Source organism: Saccopteryx leptura, chromosome 2, assembly GCF_036850995.1.
Source record: "Saccopteryx leptura isolate mSacLep1 chromosome 2, mSacLep1_pri_phased_curated, whole genome shotgun sequence".
NCBI lineage: Eukaryota > Metazoa > Chordata > Mammalia > Chiroptera > Emballonuridae > Saccopteryx > Saccopteryx leptura.
The window spans coordinates 328,021,164-328,041,139 of NC_089504.1; the positions used below are offsets into that span (position 1 = coordinate 328,021,164).

The following is a 19,976-nucleotide window of genomic DNA, read 5'->3' on the forward strand; positions in this document are numbered from 1 at the left end:
AATCAATGATATTATAACAACTATGTGCCAACTGGGTACCAGAATTATCGGGGGGGGGGGGAGGGACATTTTGTAAATTATATAAAAGTCTAACCCTATGTTGTATACCTAAAACTAATATAAAATAATATTAAATGTCAACTGTAATTGAAAAAATATTTTATCACTTACCTCTATGAAGTTTAATTGGACAAGAAAAGTCAGAATCAAAAGGATCATCCTCTCCTGATGCCAGTTTCAAGGCAAGCTCCAACTCAACACACTCAAACACGTACAGAGAAGGAATGAGGTCCGCCCTGGAATCCCAGGACTTCTCTGACTGAAAAAAAAAAAAGCACAATTTTAGTGTTTCATGTTCACTTGAAAATGGACACAATAAAAAACAAGCAAAAAGCTGGATCAAACAGTACTTTAAAATTTTTAAGTCTACCCCCTTATTCTGACAGTGCCTTGTTATCTTCAAAGAAAAAATGAAAGTCTCTTTTCTTTAGGAAGATATGAATAAACAAGTTTAGAGAAGAGTGAATTAAAGTGATTCAAAGGTTCTTTACTTCTGTCACAGATGATTGCCAAATGGATCATCTAACTTCTTGGGGACAGTCTAACTTCTTCTCATTTAAATTTTTAAGCGGGTTTCAATTAATTTTAAGTGTTTAATTTCTAAAATATTTAGAAGTGTCAGATATAAACAAATCCCTCATATATATTAAACATTTATTTTGGTACAAGAAGTATACTAGGTGTTGGAGATACAAATAAATATACATATACTGGCCTAACTTACAGTTTGGTCATCTTCTTCTTCGCCTTCCAGCACAACACAGTGATACAACATTCCTGATTCAGTTGCAATTACTAAGATGTTGGGGACACAGGGTAAGCAGAGTATAGCACAGGCATCATAACCATAGTTATCTTCAGCTGCAGGATGCATGGGCAATGGACCTAACAGCTTCCCAATATTCCCAGGGCTAAAGAAAGAGTAAAAGGTATTTGGGTGAAAAAATATTGGTGCTATATATCCTTTTCTCTTTTTAAAATACACTTATATGACAGCATATTAAACCATGGCTGGTTTTATTTATTTAAATATTTTATTTATTGATTTTTAGAGAGAGAGAGAGAAGGGGGAGGAGCAGAAAGCATCAACTTCCATATGTGCCTTGACCAGGCAAGCCCAAGGTTTCGAAATGGCAACCTCAGTGTTCCAGGTTGACGCTTTATCCCACTGCGCCACCACAGGTCAGGCCCATGGCTGGTTTTAACTACAACCTATATTCTGATAACACTCCAATTTTTCTTCTGAAATATAGCTTATCTTCAGGGCTCCAGACCTACATATTTCATTGAGTTAGGCAAACACATTTATCAAGAACTAGATGACAGCCCCATGAAACTGATAAGTTTAGCTGGGGAAGCAGACATTTAACCAGAATTACTATACCATGTGGTAAGTGCAACAATGCAAGGCTTTACAGATAGAAGGGTACAAAAAAATGAGGTGTGTAAGAGAGGCATCAAAAACAAATAAGATCAATGGACGAAGAGTATGTTCTGGGAAAAGGTGGTAAATATCCCAAGCTAGGAAGAAGCATATATAAAGTTCTGGAGGCATGAAAGACAAGGAATTAACAGAAGGAAACTTAGCTTAGCATGATAGGAGGTGAAGGACAAAGTCTAAGGTAACAGATAGTGAGGCAGATATTCAGGGCTGGATTACAAAGCAGATGATCCCACATGCCATGTCAAAGTGCTCAGAGTCTAGCCCAGGCGGTGGCACAGTGGATACAGCGTCAGACTGTGATGTGGAGGACCCAGGTTCGAGACCCCGAGGTCGCCAGCTTGAGCACGGGCTCATCTGGTTTGAGCAAAGCTCACCAGCTTGGACCCAAGGTTGCTGGCTTGAGCAATGGGTTACTCGGTCTGCTGTAGCCCCACGGTCAAGGCACATATGAGAAAGCAATCAATGAACAACTAAAGTGCCACAACGAAAAAAACTGATGATCGATACTTCTCATCTCTCTCTGTTCCTGCCTGTCTGTCCCTATCTATCCCTCTCTCTGACTCTCGCTGTCTCTGTAAAAAAAAAAAAGGTGCTCAGAGTCTATCTGCAGGGTGACAGTATGTCATTGGAGATTTAAATCAAGAGTGATGGAGCTTCACTTTACTAAGATTCACCTGGTAGTGAGCAGTAGTGAGGGGAATGACATGAGAGGACTAAAACGGGTTTCAGGGAAACTAAGAGTGATCTAGGGAGATAATGAAAGTCTGAAGCAAGGACAAGGGAATAGAGAGAAAAATAAATACATTCAAGAAATTTTTGCCTGGCCTGTGGTGGCACAGTGGATCAAGTGTTGACCTGGAATCCTGAGGTCGTTGGTTCGAAGCCCCAGGCTTGTCTGGTCAAGGCACATATGAGATACAACTGCTACAAGTTGATGCTTTCTGCTCCTGCCCCCTTATTTCTCTCTTTCTCCTCTCTCTAAAATCAACACAATCTTAAAAAAATAAAAAGGTCATGGTAAAAATCAATAGAATTTGGGGACTGGACTGGATGTAAGACAATGCAGATGACTTTCAGGTTTGGGGCTACGGTTACTAGGTAGATCAGCATGGACAATGAGGACCAAGAGGTGGAGGGAGGAAGGGTAAGGGAAAGTAATAATGTTACACAGGGTCTCCCGAAAGAGATCATGTATGGAAGGCAGAGAACACTTCTGTCAAGGAGAACGAAATTAGTAGTGAAGCCTCACCATTCTGTGATCTACCAAGCTCTTCTGTTTTTCTCAATTTTATAATTTTGCATACTCTCTTCTCTCTCCTGGAACTACTCCTGATCTCGTTTCTACCTAGTGAGTCTTTCAGGTCCAGTTTTTTGTATTACCATCTTCTCGACTTTCAAGATAAGCAGGCCTAAGTATTTACTTTGTCCCAGTCCCATAGCACCTGTGATGCCTCAAGCACACCAAATGGTACAACTGGTCTGTTGTATGACCACAGAGCAGGACCTTGCCTTCAGTCTTATTCCCATCTTCTCCCACATAATGGTCCCCGAATCTGTTGATTTATAAATGAATAAAGTACAATGTTCAGCCTTTGGCCTTATGCCTCTGTAGTTATAAACTTTCCCTAAATTCTTATCCTCTACTAACTCTAACTCTCACCATGACATATGACTCTTATCTTCCCCCCAAATTAGCTGCCCTTCCCGACCTCACTATTTCTATTAATGACTCACTCCCACATCCAAAAAACAGCTAAGTCTTATTGAGCCTTCCTTTGTAGTATCTATTATTTTTTTCTTTTTTTTTCATTTTTCTGAAGCTGGAAACGGGGAGAGACAGTCAGACAGACTCCCGCATGCGCCCGACCGGGATCCACCCGGCACGCCCACCATGGGGCGACGCTCTGCCCACCAGGGGGCGATGCTCTGCCCATCCTGGGCGTCGCCATGTTGCGACCAGAGCCACTCTAGCGCCTGGGGCAGAGGCCACAGAGCCATCCCCAGCGCCCGGGCCATCTTTGCTCCAATGGAGCCTTGGCTGCGGGAGGGGAAGAGAGAGACAGAGAGGAAAGTGCGGCGGAGGGGTGGAGAAGCAAATGGGCGCTTCTCCTGTGTGCCCTGGCCGGGAATCGAACCCGGGTCCTCCGCACGCTAGGTGTAGTATCTACTATGTTCATTTCTCCCTTTGCATTACAACCATCATAATTCAAACTCTTGTAGAGTTTACGATAAATTTTACAATAGCTTCTTTAAAAATCTCTCTACTCCAGCCCTTCCCTCATCAATTATTATACCCTTCTCCTACTAAGAAACCATCACTAGATTCCTACCACTCCATTCTTACAGAAAAGACCCCATATTCATTAACTAGATACTTAACTCCACCAAATTTTCACTGGGCAGATATTTCTAGCTTTATCATTTAATTCCCCCTACCTTAAATACTCTGCTGTAGCCCCAAATGTCTCATCATTGAACCTTGAGTGACACTTGCATTTGTTTATTTTCATATTCTACTTCATGCTGCCTTTTCTTGATGCTTCATGTAATTCTGCATTAGACCTTCAAGGCTCACATAACATCAGTGCTTCTCTATGAAATTTCCTTAACTTCTTCATTCAGCATGATCTCTCTGCTCTGGGTTCTTACTGCCTTTGTAACTAATGTGGTATAGGTAATTATCTTTTCACAAGTATGTATGTCTTTTTCCCACAACTGGGACATAAGATACCAGATTACCTTGTTTAACCACTCCATGCCGCCTTGTTCAAACAAGATACATACATACATACATAAAATTAGCAAGAGAGACATACACAGACAGGAAGGAAGTGAGATGAGAAGCATCAACTCATTGTAGTTGATGTAGCACTCTAATTGTTCACAGCTGAGCCAGTGACCCCTTGTTTAAGCCAGTAACCTTGGGCTTCAAGCCTCCGACCTTTGCGCTCAAGCCTGCGACCATGGGTCTATGAACCCACACCCAAGCTGACGAGCCTGTGGTCAAGCAGGCAACCTCAGGGTTTTGAACCTGGGTCCTCAACATCCCAGGTCAACAATCTATATCCATTGCATCACCACCTGGTGAGGACCCAATAAATATTTTTGGTTTAGACCAGGGGTCCCTAAACGACAGCCCTTGGGCCGCATGCGGCCCCCTGCTGTACTTCCGGAAGGGGCACCTCTTTCACTGGTGGTCAGTGAGAGGAGCACACTGACCATCTCATTAGCCAAAAGCAGGCCCATAGTTCCCATTGAAATACTGGTTTGTTGATTTAAATTTACTTGTTCTTTATTTTAAATATTGTATTTGTTCCCATTTTGTTTTTTTACTTTAAATATGTGCAGTGTGCATAGGGATTTGTTCATAGTTGTCTTTATAGTCCGGCCCTCCAACGGTCTGAGGAACAGTGAACTGGCCCCCTGTGTAAAAAATTTGGGGACCCCTGGTTTAGACTTTGTGAAAACAAATCCAATCTATATTTTTTTTGAGAAAGAGAGAGAGAGAGGAACAGAGAGACAGGAAGGGGGAGACATGAGAAGCATCAATTCTTTGTTGTGGCACCTTAGTTGTTCATAGCTTGCTTTCTTACATGTGCCTTGACGGGGGTTGGGTGGGGGGGAGCTACAGTAGAGCAAGTGACCCCTTGCTCAAGCCAATGACCTTGGGCTTCAAGTCAGCGACCTTTGGGCTTGAGCCAGCGATCATGGGGTCATGTCTATGGTCCCAAACTCAAGCCAGAGACCCTGCGCTCAAGCTAACAACCCATGCTCAAGCTGGATGAACCTGCACTCAAGCCAGCGACCTCGGGGTTTTGAACCTGTGTCCTCTGCATCCCAGTCCATTGCTCTATCCACTGCGCCACCACCTAGTCAGGCAAATCCAGTCTTATTTTAAGTGATTATACAAGAATTACCCATATTAATGTGAGTAAATAAATCATATGATTTGTACCAAATCTTTCTCCAGAATACGCAGGCCAAGCATTGAAAGACTGTAACACACTAACTCAAAAACACAGATCCCAAGTCGAACTATAACAGTTTATATTGGAGCACAATCTGGGCTTTCACTTGGTAGGTTACTTCCTCCACTCACCTGTGAAACAGACTAACAAATGTAAGGAAAGTCTCCCCATTCTCATATAAGATGTACAGTGGGTATGCCATTACTTCATCTTTGCCTTTTTGTCCAAATATATTCTTCGGGACTGCTGCCAATGGCCCAAAGTCAAATGCAACTGCTGTCTCTCCTAGAGATGCGGTATATGCCCTTCTGAAAAAAAATTTAAAAACCAACTTGTTGAAAACAAAAACAACATGTCCAATAACAGAAAGTAGGATGAAATTTGTATTCAACAGAGAAGACAAAAAATTATGATTATGAAGAATGTTAAATACTGAAAAATTCTCATAAAGTTAAGTAAAAATAGGCCATTACATTACACAGTGCTCTAAATATAAAGATACACAAATAATAAAAAAAATACACATATAGGTGCATAAACACAAAAAGTAACTTCTTGTTACTTACATTGCTTACTTTTGCTTATAGTTCTGTCCGTTTTTGGAAAATATAAATTTTTCTTACCATCAATAAACTTTATTAAATAATATAATTGCCAGGCCCTGGCCGGTTGGCTCAGCAGTAGAGCGTCGGCCTAGCGTGCAGGGGACCCGGGTTCGATTCCCGGCCAGGGCACATAGGAGAAGCGCCCATTTGCTTCTCCACCCACCCCTCCTTCCTCTCTGTCTCTCTTTTCCCCTCCCGCAGCCAAGGCTCCATTGGAGCAAGGATGGCCCGGGTGCTGGGGATGGCTCCTTGGCCTCTGCCCCAGGCGCTAAGAGTGGCTCTGGTCGCAACAGAGCGATGCCCTGGAGGGGCAGAGCATCACCCCCTGGTGGGCAAAGCGTTGCCCCTGGTGGGCGTGCCAGGTGGATCCCAGTCGGGCGCATGCGGGAGTCTGTCTGACTGTCTCTCCCCGTTTCCAGCTTCAGAAAAATACAAAAAAAACAAAAACAAACAAAAAAAATAATATAATTGCCATTATTATTAATGATTTCTTGCCAGTGTGAGGGCAATTTGTATATCCCATTTTTGAAAAATGTTTTATCTTTTGTTGCGAAAAATTGAACCAGTGCTTGTTTGATATCTTCTTCATTTTTGAATTTTTTGCCCTTCAAAAAATTTTGTAAGGACAAAAACAAGTGATAGTCGGAGGGTGCTAAGTCCGGGGAATATGGTGGATGCGACAGAATTTCCCAGCCTAGTTCTGCAATTTTTTGATGAGTCCCCAAAGCAGCATGTGGCCTGGCATTATCATGATGCAGTATGATGTTTTTCCTATTGAACATCGCCGGCCTCTTTTCTTGGACTGCTGTCTTTAAATTATCCAGTTGCTGACAATACTTCTCCAAATTGAGCTTTTCGTTCAGGTTTAAAAGCTCATAACGTATTGGTCCTCGAATGTCCCACCATAAACACAACATTCTCTTATTCAGAGTCAAATTTGGTTTAGAGGTGGAAGGGCTAGGTTTTCCAGGTTCACAATATGCCCTTTTCCTTTCGATGTTTTCGTAGGTAATCCACTTTTCATCCCCAGTTATCATCCGGTTCAAGGGCTCGATTTTATTCCGAGCAAGCAGAGATGTGCATATGATGACTCGATCATCCAAATTCTTCTGACTTAATTCATGTGGCACCCATCTTGAATATTTCCACACCAATCCTATCTTCCAAATATGGTCCGAAATGGTTTGCTGAGCTGAATTAGCCTTTCTGCGATCTCCAATGTTGTCAGAAAAGGATCTTGCTCCAACATGGTCTTAACAACATTGTCATCGATCAAAGATGGTTGCCCAGAACGTGGCTTATCAGAAAGGTCGAAATCACCTGTTTCAAATTTTTTGAACCATCTTCTGCATGTCCTATCAGAAACTGTATCTTCACCAAACACTTTCAATAAATTTCTACATGCTTCTGTAGCATTTCTTCCTTGTTGAAATTTGTAAAAATTACAGTGGCATAATGAACTTTATCAGTAGCCATGGGTACACTATCGCTTCACACATAAGACTAACGTGAATCAACTTTGTTTTAATTTGCTACGTCAGTATGTATACATTAAGTGATAAAAATAGAGAGGCACACATGCGCCAAATAAACATGTGCTTACGTGTCGAAACTTGTGATAGAAACGAACAGAACTTTCCGGCAGACCTGATATATCACCTTACCAAAGCATATTAAAGTCACCTCTGGAAGCCTTGCAACCTGTTAAAATTGCATTTATAATCTCAATAACCTAATTTGAAATGCATTTCATGACACAAAAACTCACCCTTTATTGAGCATTAGGTTTTCCTCTTCTGCTTCTGAAAGTATGATGACCTTAGTGGGTGTCTGGGGCTCACGTAGAGAGTAAATTCTAATAATCAAAAGAGAAGAAAGTCAGCACTTAAAATTCTCTTCCATTTCCCAAAATTGTCCTTTCCTTTACATGTAGTCAGTACTTGAGAATTTCTGGGCCAGTTAGCAAACCATTTCTTTGCCAAAGATCTTGCTGTTACTTGACAAAGTAATAGATATTTTATTTGTCCTCTAACATTAGGTTTCCTAGGTACCTAAAGGAATATTCTCTATCCTCACCAATATTCTTTATCAGCCTACTCTATAGCATAGTACCTTTGTCTCTTCCATTCTAAATCCTTAGCCAGCTTGACCAGGCGGTGGTGCAGTGGATAGGGCACTGGACTGGGATGCAGAGGACCCAGGTTCAAGAACCCGAGGTCGCCAGCTTGAGCGCGGGCTCATCTGGTTTGAGCAAAAGCTCACCAGCTTGGACCCAAGGTCACTGACTTGAGCAAGGGGTTCCTCAGTCTACTGTAGTCCCATGGTCAAGGCACATAGGAGAAAGCAATCAATGAACTAAGGTGTCACAACAAAAAACTGATGATTAGTGTATCCCAAGGTTCTCTTTACCACGCCACAGTCGCAGAGCTCCAGGGAAAAGCAACCAGGTCTCATCTCTCCAGGCAGAGGAGAACAGAAGCTCCATATCCACACATGCTGCAGATGGCTTTTCCAGTCTACCTGAATCATTACCAGCTAGAAGCAGTGGTCATTGGGACTTGGACGTGAGCTGCGAAGAATAGAATTGTGACAATTCCAGTGCCATGTGGACTTTTCCTGGACTCCTGCTCCCTGTGACAGCTCCTAACAGACTGAACTGGGGCTGGGTGGCATTTTTCATGGATTTAGCATGGTGTTGGGGCCAACTTGGACTTGGTGAACATGTTAAGGACACTACTCTTTTATGGATTCTTGCTGTATTGGCCAAGAGTTTGCTTAAAGGCTTTAATCACTGTAAAAAAAAATAGAGGACTAGATAAAGATGTGGCACCTATACACCATGGTATACTATTCAGCCATAAGAAATAATGACATCGGATCACTTACAACAAAATGGTGGGATCTTGATAACATTATACAGAGTGAAATAAGTAAATCAGAAAAAAACAAGAACTGCAGGATTCCATACATTGGTGGGACATAAAAACGACACTAAGAGACATGGACAAGAGTGTAGTGGTTACGGGGGGCGGGGAGAGGGAAGGAGGGAGAGGGGGAGGGGGAGAGGGAGGGGGTACAAAGAGAACTAGATAGAAGGTGACGGAGGACAATCTCTCTTTGGGTGATGGGTATGCAACAGAACTGAATGACAAGATAAACTGGACATGTTTTCTTTGAATACATGTACCCTGATTTATTGATGTCACCCCATTAAAATAAAAATTTATTTATAAAAGTTAAAATTAAAAAAACCCAAAACTGATAATTGATGCTTCTCATCTCTCTCCGTTCTTATCTGTCTGTCCCTATCTTTCCCTCTCTCTGACTCTTTCTCTGTCTCTGTAAAAAATAAAATAAAATAAAATAAAATAAAAAATTTTAAATTCTTAGCCACACTTACCTTACCTCACTAATGCCCCTAAGGTTGTCAGCTTCCCTTCAATTACACCCATCTTTCTCTGCCTGCTAGCCACCCAATCTCATCAGAGGGAACTACATCTCACTACCCTGACCAGCAGAATGAGTGACATTTAGCCTGCAATCTATACATGCTTTTGTTATAGAAAGACACTATCACGTAATCCTTGTTTTCTCAAGTGGAAGTACAAAATTGAAAAAATTTTTCTCATCAAAATCAATTTAAAATAACTTAAATTTTCACAGCATACATGGTACATGGCTATAACTAAAAGGACAAAGAATTTTCAAAAAGCCAGTGATATTATTATTAGAATCTAATATCCCTTATAAAGTCTTCATCAAATTAACCATTTATTTTGTCCAACCCACTAAGAATTTTTAAATTTAGTTTGTTCCATTATCAATAAAACACCATGTAATAAATGTGTTTTTTTTAATTATAAATAAATTTTTATTTTAATGGGGTGACATCAATAAATCAGAGTACATATATTCAAAGAAAACATTTCCAGGTTATCTTGTCATTCAGTTCTGCTGCATACCCATCACCAAAAGGGAGATCGTCCTCCATCACCCTCTATCCAGTTTTTTTTTGTACCCCTCCCCCTCCCCTTCCCCCTCTCCCTCCTTCCCTCCCCCCCCCTCCCCTGTAACCACCACACTCCTGTCCATGTCTCTTAGTCTCGCTTTTATGTCCCACCAATGTATGGAATCCTGCAGTTCTTGTTTTTTTCTGATTCGCTTATTTCACTCCGCATAATGTTATCAAGATTCCACCATTCTGCTGTAAGTGATTCGATGTCATCATTTCTTCTAGCTGAATAGTATACCATGGTGTATATGTGCCCCATCTTCTTTATCCAGTCTTCTATTTTTTTTACAGTGATTAAAAGCCTTTAAGGCAGGGGTCTCAAACTCGCGGCCCGCCAAACAATTTTGTGCGGCCCACAGACTAATCCACGGGCCGCGAGTTTGAGACCCCTGCTTTAAGCAAACTCTTGGCCAATACAGCACGAATCCATAAAAGAGTAGTGTCCTTAACATGTTCACCAAGTCCAAGTTGGCCCCATCACCATGCCAAATCCCTGAGAAATGCAACCCAACCACAGTTCAGTCTGTTAGGAGCTGTCACAGGGAGCAGGAGTCCAGGAAAAGTCCACACAGGAAAAGTCCACATGGCGCAGGAATTGTTGTCACCATTCTATACTTTGCAGCTCATGTCCAAGTCCCATGACAGCTGCTTCTAGCTGGTAATGATTCAGGTAGACTGGAAAAGCCATTTGCAGCATGCGTGGATATGGAGCTTCTGTTCTTCTCTGCCTGGAGAGTTGAGACCAGGTTGCTTTTCCCTGAAGCTCTGCGACAGTCTCTGTGTGGCTTCTTCAGTGTTCCTTGGTTGAAGAGTCCTCTTAGTTTAGTCTAAAGTTGGTTTTTCCAGATGATAGTTCATAAAATTAGTTTGTAATCCACTTTGGTTCTGGGAGGTAGATGTTGGTACGTCCGCCTACTCCAGCGCCATCTTGTCTCTCCTTGTAATAAATGTTTTTAATGAAAACCTGATCCAATTGAACACACATTCACTGTGGTCTTCCTAGCTGCCTATAAGCATTATTGACTTCAAAATACATATCGGTACTAGAAAGTGTATACACACACACACACACTGTAATGAAGAATAGTGAGAAAGTAGATGCAATACAGCACTGAGTAGGAGCTCCTCATTGCCTTGAAACTGTCAAGGTCCACAGCTTGGAAAAAGAGAAGTCTTAAATAACTAGTATCTTTGTGTGTGTGTGTGTGTGTGTGTGTGTGTGTGTGTGTGTGTGTGTGAGAGAGAGAGAGGGGGGGGGGGAGGGGAGAAGCATCAATTCTTTGTTGCAGCACCTTAGTTGTTCATTGATTGCTTTCTCATATGTGCCTTGACAGCGGGGGGTACAGCAGATTGAGTGACCCCGTGCTCAAGCCAGCTACCTTGGGCTTCAAACCAGCGACCTTTGGGCTCAAGCTAGTGACCATGGGGTAATATCTATGATCCCACTCAACAGTGACCCCATGCTCAAGCTGGATGAGCCCGCGCTCAAGCTGTCGCCCTTGCGGTTTCAAATCTGGGTCCTCTGCAGTCCAGTCCAACATTGTATCTACTGTGCCACCGCCTGGTCAGGCCTGATATCTTTTTTTTTTTTTTTTTCTGAAGTTGGAAACAGGGAGTCAGTCAGACAGACTACCGCATGTGCCTGACTGGGATCCACCCAGCATGCCCACCAGGGGGCGATGCTCTGCCCATCTGGGGCGTCGCTCTGTTGCAACCAGAGCCATTCCAGCGCCTGAGGCAGAGGCGATAGAGCCATCCTCAGCGCCCGGGCCATCTTTGCTCCAATGGAGCCTTGGCTGCGGGAGGGGAAGAGAGAGACAGAGAGGAAGGAGAGGGGGAGGGGTGGAGAAGCAGATGGGCACTTCTCCTGTGTGCCCTGGCCAGGAATCAAACCCGGGACTCCTGCATGCCAGGCCAATGCTCTACCACTAAGCCAACCGGCCAGGGCCCCCAATATCTTTTTTTTATTTATTGCTTTTTAGTGAGAGAGGAAGGGAGAAATAGAGAGACAGAAATATCGATCTGTTCCTGTCTGTGTCCCAACCAGGGGTTGGACCAGCAACCTCTGTGCTTTGGGACAATGCTCTAACCCAGTGGTTGGCAAACTCATTAGTCAACAGAGCCAAATATCAACAGTGTAATGATTGAAATTTCTTTTGAGAGCCAAACTTTTTAAACTTAAACTATATAGGTAGGTACATTCCTTATCGAGGTAGCACCCACACATGGTATTTTGTGGAAGAGCCACACTCAAGGGGCTAAAAAGCCGCATGTGGCTCGTCAGCCGCAGTTTGCTGACCACTGCTCTAGCCAACCACTATTCAGCCAGGGCAATACTCCATATCTTAAAAAGAACCTTCAATAATTGAGACCAGATACCTCTTTTAGGGCTTAAGTGAGGAAGACTTGGACTAAACTATCTCCAACCACCTTCTTTTGCAGCATATATCAAAGGAATACTAAGAGAGAAGACATCAAGGGTCCTTAGGAGTGCAGTACAATGTTGTAATGGGAGGTATTCCCTCCTCCTTTCTTTTTCCCCAACTCCAAAGCAAAATGGGTGGGCGAGGAAGGCTCTTAGAGTAACATTCCATCAGATTTAAGGGTGCCTGAAATAAGGGGAGATGAGTATTTCATTTCTGAGCTGAATGCCAGATGTGCTGCAGAAAACTACAGGCCACCAAGGTAAAGGAATTCTAGAGCGAACCTGACATGCCATGTCCTAGGGTTGGGGGCATGTGAATACTATATGGTATCACGTTTAAGTTGAGAAGTTAAGTTAACTTAAGTTTGGGGATACTGCATTCTGAGGGTTCAGAGCATGGACAGCTAGTAGAGCCAACATGAGAGAGTTCCTCAATGATGGAGGAAGCTGGAGGCTAGACATTGCCCTAGAAAACTGTTATATACCATGTGTGCAGAGCCCACCACATTAACAGAGGCCGCCAGAAGCACATAGAACTAGGTTAATCTAGGGTCAGAGAATGACCCTCCCTCTGCCCCATCACTGACTGACACCATTTAGGTAAGATATCTACTTCAGCTACCCCGTGGTTTCTACTCCCACTACCAAGGAGTCAGACTCAGAAGAAATGGGAGGCAGCCCCCTCCTTACACTTACTTGACCCCCTACCTCAGGTGCGGGGACATAAAGAAGAGTCAAAGAGCAGATGCCTTCTACACTTAATTCAGATGCCTCAAGGTTTGACCTGTGAAGGCCCAGGGTATAGATTTGAAATAGATTTGAGATCAGAACTTCAAACTGGGCAGATTTAGTTTTGGTTTTCTTTTTTGTTTGTTTGTTTTCTGTATTTTTCTGAAGTTGGAAATGGGGAGGCAGTTAGACTCCTGCATGCGCCCAACTGGGATCCACCCGGCATGCCCACCAGGGGGTGATGCTCTGCCCATCTGGGGTGTTGCTCTGTTGCAACCAGAGCCATTCTAGCACCTGAGGCAGAGGCCATGGAGCCAAGCCCAGCGCCCGGACCAACTTTGCTCCAATGAAGCCTTGGCTATGGGAGGGTAAGAGAGAGAAGACAGAGAGGATGGAGAGGGGGAGGGGTGGAGAAGCAGATGGGCGCTTCTCCTGTGTGCCCTGGCCGGGAATCAAACCCGGGACTCCCACACGCCAGGCCAGCGCTCTACCACTGAGCCAACCGGCCAGGGCCCAGATTTAGTTTTTATACCTAAAAGTAACCAGAAAGCTATGAGATATCTATAAAATGCCATTAAGGGATCAAGCATTCAGTACAGAAAAGAAAACTGAAAGTATTTGTACTTAGTTAAGTCTACCTATAAACTATTTTATATTTTTTTTAGAGAGAGAAACCCCAGAGAAACCCACATAGACAGGAAGGGAGACGAGATGAGAAGCATCAACTCATAGCTGCAGCACCTTAATTGTTCATTGAGTGCTTTCTAATATGTGCCTTGAGGGAAGGGGCAGCTGAGCCAGTGACCCTTTGCTCAAGGCAGTGACCTTGGGCTCAAGCCAGCAACCTTTGGACTCAAGCCAAAGACCATGGATTCATATCTATGATCCCATGCTCAAGCCAGCGGCCCCAGGCTTGAGCTGGTGAGCCTTCACTCAAACTGACCTCAGGGCTTCAAACCTGGGTCCTCTGTGTCCCAGATCAATGCTCTATCCACTGTGCCACCATCTGGTCAGGCTACCCATAAACTTTTAATATAAGCCAGATCCAGAAAGTTAACTGATAATAGAAATCTCCATAGGATTACGGGATTGAGGCATTTAGTCATCGAGTATCTGGAAGGGGTTTCAGAAATTATCAAATCAAATCTGCTTATTTTACAAGCTGGGAACTGAGGCTCCCCTACAAAGAAGTTTAAGCTCTCAAAGACAGAAGTGGCATTGGGACAAGAATTCAATCTATCAATTCCCAATTATTTTCCCTTTTCCCTATGCCAGTGGTCCCCAATCCCCGGGCCACAGACCGGTACCGGTCCGTGGGCCATTTGGTATCGGTCCGCAGAGAAAGAATAAATAACTTACATTATTTCCGTTTTATTTATATTTAATTCTGAATGATGTTTTATTTTTTTTAAATGACCAGATTCCTTCTGTTACATCCGTCTAAGACTCACTCATGACGCTTGTCTCGTAAGTTCGACAATTATATTTTAAAATACCACAGTTTTACACTAGTCACATAATTTTATTTTGTGCATTTATCCGCCCCACCCTAAAGGCCAGTCCTTGAAAATATTTTCTGACATTAAACCGGTCCGTGGCCCAAAAAAGGTTGGAGACCACTGCCCTATGCTACGTTACCTCTAAAATAGTAACATAACAAAAAGTTTTAGGAAGATTACTTTAACAGTGCCAACGAGTCAGATTAGGATAGGATAGACTGGAAGTAGGAAGACTAGTTGAGAGGGAATAGCATTAATTCAGGCATGTAAGTTAGGGCAGTCAGATAATTCGTTCTTTTTGTTTGTTTTTTTTAATTCAGTGAGAGGAGGGGAGGCAGAAAGACTCCCGCATGAGCCTGGACCAGGATCCACCCAGCAAGCCCACTAGGGGGTGATACTCTGCCCATCTGGGGCATTGCTCTATTGCTCAGCAACCGAGCTCTTCTTAGCACCTGAGGCAGAGGCCATAGAGCCAGACTCAAGGTCTGGGGTCAATAACTCACTCCTATCGAACCATAGCTGCAGGAATGGAGGAGGGGAAAAGAGATATATATATAGAGGGGGGGATGGGAGGGAGAGAGAGAAGTGAGATGGTGTAGAGGTTGAGAACCAGATGGGCGCTTCTCCTGTGTGCTTTGACTGGGAATCAAACCCAGGACATCCACACACCAGACTGATGCTCTATCACTGAGCCAACTGGCCAGGGCTGGTAATTCTTGAGAATGGGTTACAACAGCCATCAGATAAAGCATTCTAACATCCAATGACCCATTTAGCGGTACCTTGTATCACGAACTGGCAAAAAGAAACAGAACATTTCTCCCCCCACTCACAAAGCTGTAAGACATAAAAGTAAAATTTACCTTATTACATTGTCTGATGTTAACAGCACTATGTGGGGATCCAGCATTTCACTTGGATACCAGGCAGCATGCTTTAGAGTCAGAGAGGTAGAACTGGTGAAAAATCTCTCAGCTATTGGAGTGGTACTACAAAAAGACAATTTCCAAAATATTTTGTAGGACTTACTTAGATGAAATATCTTCTAAAGGAAAATCTATTTTAACACTCTATATTTCTTTCCTTCAAATTTCTTTCTCTTAGGTCTTGCTGGTAGAGCATTCAAATTATCTATTCAATCAAGACCAAAGAATCAAAATAAAAATATTTTCTAAAGTTGTAGAGTACTTTATACTGTACTTTACAAGTGATTTTAGATATAGTATCTTATTTAATCCTTTTAGTAACCTTGTAAAAAAAATACAAAAGCAGATATTATCATTCTTGTTGTGGAAATGAGAAAAAAAGATTTAGAAAGGAAACATCTTGCAGAGGTCCCCAAACTTTTTACACAGGGGGCCAGTTCACTGTCCCTCAGACCGTTGGAGGGCCGCCACAACAGTGCTCCTCTCACTAACCACCAGTGAAAGAGGTGCCCCTTCCGGGAGTGCAGGGGGGGCCGGATAAATGGCCTCAGGGGGCCACATGCGGGCTGTAGTTTGGGGACGCCTGAAGGGTACATAACCTACAAGTTGTGGAGCTAATACTGAGTTTCTACCTTATATTCTTTTCAGTAGATTTTTCAGACTCTCCCTTTTCTGAATTTGTTGAAAAAGAAAGTAATGCAAAAATAAAGCTTAGCTGAACTTATGAGGATACTGTCTGGCTCATAGATAACAACTACTTCTTAAAAATCTTATTTCTACCTACTGGAAAAATGGCCTACCCTCTAATAAGAGAGCAATGTGGTAATTCAGGTAGAATAACAGTATAATCACACATGTACTATAAACATTATTATCATAAGATGCCAATGTGCAGACCATCCTGAGTATCATAGTAAACATACCTTAAGAACCACTGGTTTTGAATAGTTTTCTGCATGTACTACAAATTATAAAGATAAATACTAAATGAAAATACAACTTACCTACAATTCACTGTTGATTTTCCACCTTCAAATTCAGAATTCTTCCCCCATCTTTTAGGTAATTCTAATACCATAAGTCCTTTTATTCCTATAAGTGCTATGTGATGTTGTGCTGGACTTAACAAGACTTGATAGATTTCAAACAGGGGTGGATTTATGCAAAGCAATCTCTGAAATTAAAGCAAACTGGTCAAAACTAGTTAATTTTAATGTAAATATATGTGGCAGTTACTTGAAAGCACAGTACTGCTTTAGTTTCCATAACTGTAGGATAATGAAGCATTCTGAATAATTATTAACATTTGGGCCATTAACTGAAAAAACATTTTTAACCATTTTGATTGGGATGTTACAAAACACATCAAATTTCCCTACCTTGATAAATAAATACTGCACATAATTTCCCTTTCTATGATCAAGCTCCAGCCTCCCACTTCAGCCTCAACTCTCCCTCATTCCCAACTTGTATTATATACTCCAACCAGATTACCTCTGGGTAATTATCATGCTTTGTCATGCCTCTGTGTCTTTGCATAACTGTTCCTCTTCCTACAATGCTTTCATTTTTTTTTTTTTTTTTTTTTTTTTTTGTATTTTTCTGAAGCTGGAAACGGGGAGAGACAGTCAGACAGACTCCCGCATGCGCCCGACCGGGATCCACCCGGCACGCCCACCAGGGGCAACGCTCTGCCCACCAGGGGGCGATGCTCTGCCGCGACCAGAGCCACTCTAGCGCCTGGGGCAGAGGCCAAGGAGCCATCCCCAGCGCCCGGGCCATCTTTGCTCCAATGGAGCCTTGGCTGCGGGAGGGGAAGAGAGAGACAGAGAGGAAGGGGGGGGTGGAGAAGCAAATGGGCGCTTCTCCTATGTGCCCTGGCCGGGAATCGAACCCGGGTCCCCCACACGCCAGGCCCACGCTCTACCGCTGAGCCAACCGGCCAGGGCCTTTTTTTTTTTTTTTTTTTTTTTTTAATCTGACTAACACATTCTTGGAAACTCAGCTTCTATACACTTTCCTTCAAAGAAAAATATCCCTGATCTTTTAACTAGGGATAAATACATCTTTTCTAGACTACTACAGCACACTCTATTATAGTTCTTATCACTATGCATTCTAATTATTCTTTTACTTGTTCATTCCATACAACTATGAATTACATATGAATCTGTCTTTCCTCTTCATATCTTTGTTTTTTTAAAAGATTTTATTCATTTTAGAGAGGAAAGAGAGAAAGAATGAGACGGGGAAGCAGGAAGCATCAACTCCCATATCTGCCTTGAACAGGTAAGTCCAGGGTTTCGGACTGGTGACCTCTGCATTCCAGGTCGACGCTCTATCCACTGCGACACCACAGGTCAGGCTCTCTTTGTATCTTTAGCGTCATATACTTAGACTGTATAAACATATCGCTGACTCGCTGTCAACATGTTTTAGCAAAGACAAATGAAGAACTCAGAAGTATTAATAAATGGTAATTACTATGTTATATTAGAAATAGTTAATAAGATAGAGAATGCATTCAAGAGTTTACGCAGCAAGTAAAATGACACATCACCTATGCAGATATGCAAGTGTTTGTCTCAGCATCGTATGCCCTAAAAAAAAAATTCACTCCTTCCTATTTCTTCTCTTGTGATCCTGTCGAGTTTCCATTTTCTTTTCTACTTTCAATAATAAACCATGAAATTGCCAATGTACTGGTTATCCCTACATATGGAGAATTACACTAAGCCAAAAAAAATTCTTTTAGACAAGACCTTCTGAATATAATGAGATTCGTAGTAATTGTTACTGATGTCTATAAGCCTATTTTTTGTTTTTTGGTTGCCCCTTGCTGATTCTAATCAAACTGTTTTTCTTCTTGTCAGTGGTTCTTTCCTTCCTTCCCTGTCTTCTCAACGCCCATCTTCTATCTGTACTTGATTTTGATAGCCTGCCCTACTTCTTATCAAACAGAGGCCACACTTTTCTTCTGCTATACAGTATATAGATACAATAAAATACCTTAAGTCACTTGTGATAATCAACAGTATTTAGGGGTTTTTTTTGTTTTGTTTTGTTTCTAAGTCACCACACATGCTTTTGTTAATGTTTAAAGTTTCAAGTCACACTAAGCTGCTTTCTTGCCTATCTCTGAGTTTTTGATATTCTGGAGAATTGAGGGTTATTTAAACAGTCACCAATATTTAGAGAGAGCTGATACGTTCCAGGTGCTCAGTAAAACACTGGAGAAACCTAAAAAAACAAGGAAGAGAGAAAAAAAGAAAAAAAAAAACCACAAGGAAGGCAGACAATGCCCCGGGGGCCTTAGTGTTTACCGTCTAGAAAAGCAGACAATAAACAAGCAAGCGTGGCCCTAGTCCAGTAGTTCAGTTGGCTGCATTGTTCTGATACACCAAGGTTGTGGGTTCGATTCCCAATCAGGGTACATTAGAAGAATCAACCAATGAATGCATAAGTATATGGAACAACAAATTAGTATTTCTCTCTATAAAAATTTAAAAAAAATAAACAACTATGAATAACTTAATTATGACTGTGCTGAATGGTGTGCTGCACAGCAGTGGAGGGTGCCAGTTAAATACCCTGTGCTGAGCATTTTGTAGAATTACTCTTGCAAACTGAAATTTTAAAGTAGATTGTAAACTTGTGACCTATTTTCAAAACTGCAAAAATGTATCTAGCACCTGTTTAATTTCAAATCATTTCTCATCAACAAGAATGGGACAATGACACACAATAAGATGGGCATGCGTTAGAATGGGTGCCATGTGTTTTAATTTATCTTGAAGATAATCAGTTTATTATGTTTCCAGAAAAGCAGCGCTCTGATTACAGCAAGTATGAAACACTTTTCTGATCCCAAGCACTTTCACATGCTGTTGGATTATCAAAAACAACACAGGCCTGACCTGTGGTGGTGCAGTGGGTAGAGAGTAGACCTGGAATGCTGAGGTCGCCGGTTCAAAACTCCGGGCTTACCTGGTCAAGGCACATGTGGGAGTTGATGCTTCCTGCCCCCCACCCCCACCCCAGTCTCTTTCTCTCTCTCCCCTCTCTAAAATGAGTAAATAAAATCTTAAAAAAAAAAAAAGAAAAGAAAAAACAGCACAAAAATCTCTTCCAACCTTGGGGATGGCCTAATTTTCGAAAACATAAATGAAAGAATTATCAGGAGATTCCTCCTCCATATCAGACACTAAACTTAGTGCTTTCAAATCTGTTATCTGACTTGATGCTTGTGGCAGCCTCAAGAGAAAGTTAGGATAACCCTATTATTTTGAGTGCCACATCCGGAATGAG

General features: G+C 42.2%; 1 protein-coding gene across 1 annotated transcript in view; it reads right to left on the reverse strand.

Moving 5' to 3' along the window:
• Nucleotides 1-19,976, reverse strand: part of NUP88 (nucleoporin 88) — a 38,544-nt gene that overhangs the window by 17,792 nt on the left and 776 nt on the right. Inside the window, exons 2-7 of the mRNA XM_066363368.1 lie at nucleotides 16,673-16,842; nucleotides 15,606-15,731; nucleotides 7,846-7,932; nucleotides 5,604-5,780; nucleotides 785-971; nucleotides 172-319 (exon numbers count right to left, since the gene is read on the reverse strand). Of these exons, the coding sequence (XP_066219465.1) occupies nucleotides 172-319; nucleotides 785-971; nucleotides 5,604-5,780; nucleotides 7,846-7,932; nucleotides 15,606-15,731; nucleotides 16,673-16,842 (895 nt within the window). The remainder of the gene's footprint in view (nucleotides 1-171; nucleotides 320-784; nucleotides 972-5,603; nucleotides 5,781-7,845; nucleotides 7,933-15,605; nucleotides 15,732-16,672; nucleotides 16,843-19,976) is intronic.